This window comes from Triticum urartu, chromosome 4 (assembly GCF_003073215.2).
Source record: "Triticum urartu cultivar G1812 chromosome 4, Tu2.1, whole genome shotgun sequence".
NCBI classification, from domain to species: Eukaryota; Viridiplantae; Streptophyta; class Magnoliopsida; order Poales; family Poaceae; genus Triticum; species Triticum urartu.
In genome coordinates, this window is record NC_053025.1 from 605346081 (window position 1) to 605350804 (window position 4724).

Below are 4724 nucleotides of genomic sequence, written 5' to 3' on the forward strand. Positions count from 1 at the left end.
ATGACCGTGTTGAACTCGATGATGTTATTCTTTTGGTACAGTGTGAATGTTTATTCTTACCGTTAAACCTGATAATTGGTTGTCCTGTTACATGTGCTTAACTTGCCTTCATACTAATACATCATGCCGTTTGATCTTCCACAACTTGACCATATCATTGGGACCGGCACCCTCGCGCCAAGGCGCGTTGCCGATTTAGTTTTTATTAAAGGGGATAACATGGGCTTCTGCACCCTGCCTTCTACATACACGGGACAAGATAGCTAAAAAAACTTTTTTATGTTTATTTCTTAAACTGATTTGTAAGGTCTTCTGAATTCCTCCAGTATCCAAGTCAGACCTGCAATATTCATATTGAACTGTTCAATAGTAGTTACAAAATTATCACCACATATACACACGTATAGGGACGAAAATGGAGTGGAAACTTTCCGTTTTTCCGGAGGAAAAATGGAAACGGAGAGGAAATATCAAAACGGAAACGGAAATTTACAAAACGGAAGTGGAAATGGAATTTTTTATGCGGAAGCGGAAACAAAAACGGAATGGTGTTTTCCGGTGGAACATGCATGGAAATGGAACTTTCCGTTCTCGTGAATATGGAATTTTTGTTTTTACTATAGACCTATAGCTACTTTGTAGCCCAATCACCAAAGAGAACACAATGACACAATTAGTAGAATGGATCTAAGGCCGAACTTCTACTACCACACATGTACTCAGCTTGACCATATACGCAATTGTCCGGTACAACTACAATACTACGCTAAGTTGCTAACATAATGATATTATTTTGTAGCCATGTTAACAACTCATTGAATTTGTTTGTTTTTGTGTGTATTTCTGTATGATTCAAGGGGTTTTTAAGTTCCGATCAATGCCTATTTCTGTTTCCGTATCCACTTTGTATTTGTTCCGTGTCCGTTTCCGGTAATATCTATTTCCGTATTCATTTTCGGGGTTTCTGTATTCGTTTATGCTTCTGCAAAAAAAATGTGAAAACAAATATGGTAGCACTCAGTTTCGTCCGTTTCCGCTCCGTTTTCATCCCTACACACGTACATGTATATGTACACACATACATACATGTACTGTACATGATGGCAGTTATTGTTACTCCTAGTTGGCATCATTTATTTACTAATGTTTGTTTACTCCCAACACACCTACTACTTATTCGCCAAGTAATTAGTTAACAACTTATGCAGTGGCGGTGATGACGACTAATTAAGCACTAATGGTCCGACCACCGTCGACGCAGATGACCTGCCCGGTGATGAAGGAAGCCGCCGGCATGCACAGAAATGCCACCGCGGAGGCGATCTCAGCTGGCTTGCCACTCCGCCGCAACGGGGTTTTGGAGTGCTCCTGTTCCAGGTACTCCGTATCCATCTGCCAAATATATCCACAAATAATATCCACAAATTTGTTAATGGTTAGTCCGTGTGTCTAGCATTTTTGGCCAAATATATCCATAAATAATATCCGTGATGTCCAAATCCTTGTCCCTCCTCGTGCAAAGTGAACTCGTTACTTCCGCATAGAAAAGTGAACGCATTACTTTGTTCTTAGGATAAAGTGAACTTAGTATCTCACCAAAAGCTTACCAGGCCTAGTTAAAAATTACTGTGGTGCTCGTTTATAAACAAGAAAACATTTGCTACTCCATTAGGCTATACAGTACTCTCTCCGTCCTAGATTACCTGTCTTATATTTGTCTAAATACAAATACATCTAACACTAGATACCGAGTAGGGCGTTTTGGTGCCCAGGCTCATCTGCACCCGGTTAGAAAAAAATTCATAAAAAAATTCGAAACAAATTCAAAAAATTCCAAATAAAATTTGTATGGTAGACAATTTGATGCGTGAGGTCCGCCCCAAATTTCAAGTCATTTGGACGCATGAGAAGCTCTCAGCAAAAAAGACAAATCAGACCAAAACAGTACATGAACAGTAAACATTTTTACAGACCCCCAATTTGTCTTTTTTGCTGAGAGCTGCTCATATGTCCAAATGACTTGAAATTTGGAGCTGGCCTCACGCATCAAAATGTCTATCACACAAATTTTATTTGGAATTTTTTGAATTTTTCTAGTATTTGTTTTGATTTTTTTCGTCGGCGCGGGTGCAGATGAGCTCGGGTGCAGAAATGGATTTTCGCTAGATACCTCTGTATCTAGAGAAATCTAAGGCAGGTAATTTGGAACAGAGGTAGTACTATGTTGCTTACGTCTTTAATCATATCGGTTGTGATAAATCCTGGGGCGACACCGTTCACACGGATCTTGTCAGGGGCCCACTCGGTGGCCAAACTCCTCGTCAGTTGGTTCATTGCACCTACATACATGATGTAATAACATTTTTAAACTTGAAGCTGATCTAGTTTCACAAAATTTGACTTAAACTGAAACTAATATTAGATTTATCTTGAAATGGAGTGAGCACGTACCTTTTGTGATAGCATAGACGGTGGAGCCTACGAAGCCGATGGAGCCTCCAATGGAGGACATGTTGATGATGCTGCCTCCTCCGGCGCGCACGAGAAGAGGGCGCGCGAGCTGGCTGAGATGGAAGCTCGACTCCAGGTTGGTAGCCATCACCTTGGAGTACTCCTCCGCGGTGCACTCCGCGGTGGGCTTCACCAGCAGCTGCCCCGCGTTGTTCACCTACGTACATACATATACATACTCCCGATCGCTAGGCGCTAGCAATCCAGAAGACACACAAAATCCACAGTTTACAGACACATATAGAACTCACTAGTATGTCGAGCTTGCCGTCGAAGGTCTGCCGGACGGTGTCCATGAGCCTCTCCCTGTCGGCGCGCACAGAGACGTCGCAGGCGGAGGCGGTGACATGCAGGCCCTTCTCCTCCCACCGCCGTCGGCACTCCTCCAGCTCCGCCGCGTTCCGGGAGCAGGCATGCACCCTCGCACCGAACCCTGCCGGTCAAATTTATAGTTATGAAATGTAGTTTAATATTAGTAAATTCGTTATGAAAGGTGATATTTTTTAATATAAATTTGTTCAAACTTTGCAAAGTTTGACTTGACATAAATCTAATATGCGAAGTATAAATGACCGGAGGGAGTACTGACTAGTTTTGCAGGACGAATATTTTAGCACCTTCAAGGATTGAAATGTCATTTAAAATTTTTGAGAAGGTGTTTCTTAATGGTTTATGCGACCCCCCCCCCCCCCCCCCCCCAATCCAAATTAATTGATATTCTCAAAGATATTTCAAAGCAGTGTACAAGATAATTTTTGTGAAACCTTCTCAATTTTTTACCGCAGTCTGCCAATCTCTAGATGTCATATGAGTGCCCATGCCAAGTTTCATATTTTCAGACTTTGTTTTCATCTTTTGGAATTAAAAAATAATAAGTCCATGTTCTTAGTCGAGTCTTGACACCCTCAAGTTTGTTATTATTGTATAAAGTCTAAACATAGACTCAGAAACACAAATGTAATTTTTCGACCCAACTTTTTCATGCACTTGCAGTTCAAATGCCTAGAAATGCATTTAATCGTAGCTAATGAATCCCCCCAAAATGCCATTTTTAGCATATTTAACTCAGTTGTCCACATACACGCATCCCTATGAACGCACGCATACACACCGTACTCCTATGAGCACCTCCGAGATACTGAGCCGAGACAACAACTCACAAAGTCACCACATGCACATTCATAGTGGACGGGAGCGTCTCGTCCCACTGAATGAACATCACCTGAAAGCCTAAATAAATTCTGAAAAATGCGAGCACGAGTGCATAGTCTCGGACTTGAACACTGATGGGTTGTTTCCATCACAAGAAACCTAACCATCTCAACTAGGCTCAGTTTACAGAATGCCAAATTTTGACTTAGAGCATGTAGTACCGTATCTTGAGTGTGGAAGATTATTGAAGTCCAATGGATGAAACAACAGTCGTATCGCCTTCAAACCTGACTCTTGGTGTCTCTCTAAACCATGTTTCTTCCTCGAAGATGGTTTAAATTCTAGGCAGTGTACGTCACAAATTCTATAATACCTTCTCAAAATTTTTACCACCGTCTCTAGATGTCATATGAGGGCACCATGTTTACAGGACTTTGTTACCACTTTTAGAAATTAAAGAAAACCAGTAAACTCCATGTTCGAGATAGAGTCTTGGCACCCTCATGTTTGATACTTATTTTTTTTTGTATAAGGCCTAAACATAGACTCAAGAACACAAATATGATTTTGCAATCTAATTTTGCCAAAATTTTCATGCACCTGCAGCCCAATTTTTTTTCTTAGATTAGCCAGCTGCTAGCCTTGTTGATTAATTTTTTCTTGATCCAGTTTAATGCATGCATGACCTTCCAGGATGTTTGGGTGCATCACCGGGATTTAGTGTATGTTAAAAACACCTGATGCTACCTTCATCTTAAACTAGCTAGCTTGTAAAAGCATTCCCTCAAAAAAAAAAAGCTAGCTTGTAACAGCAGTGCTGATCAGAAGACAAACAAACAACAAATGATCTTGAACGTTAGAGTACAATGCGATCAATGCTGCTACATATGCATGAACATAAAATGATAGAAAAAATACCCACTGCTACCTCAACACACTAGCTAGTTACAAAGTGTATGTCCAAATATACATGAGCAGTGCGAACGAGCAACTACTAGCTAATGAAGCCCTAAAAGGCTTGTACCGGACGCACTTCTGGGTTCCGCGAGAAAAAAAAGGTC

At 41.0% G+C, this 4724-nt stretch overlaps 1 protein-coding gene across 1 annotated transcript; it reads right to left on the reverse strand.

Annotated features, from left to right (window-relative positions):
- Positions 1 to 1227: 1227 nt before the first annotated feature.
- Positions 1228 to 4371, reverse strand: LOC125554960 (tropinone reductase homolog At2g29370-like). The gene is made up of 5 exons (XM_048718309.1): positions 4350 to 4371; positions 2763 to 2944; positions 2452 to 2668; positions 2233 to 2339; positions 1228 to 1392 (listed from the first exon to the last, which is right to left on the reverse strand). Exons 1-5 carry the CDS (start codon positions 4369 to 4371, stop codon positions 1228 to 1230), a joined length of 693 nt encoding a protein of 230 aa, XP_048574266.1.
- Between the last annotated feature and the right edge of the window lie 353 nt (positions 4372 to 4724).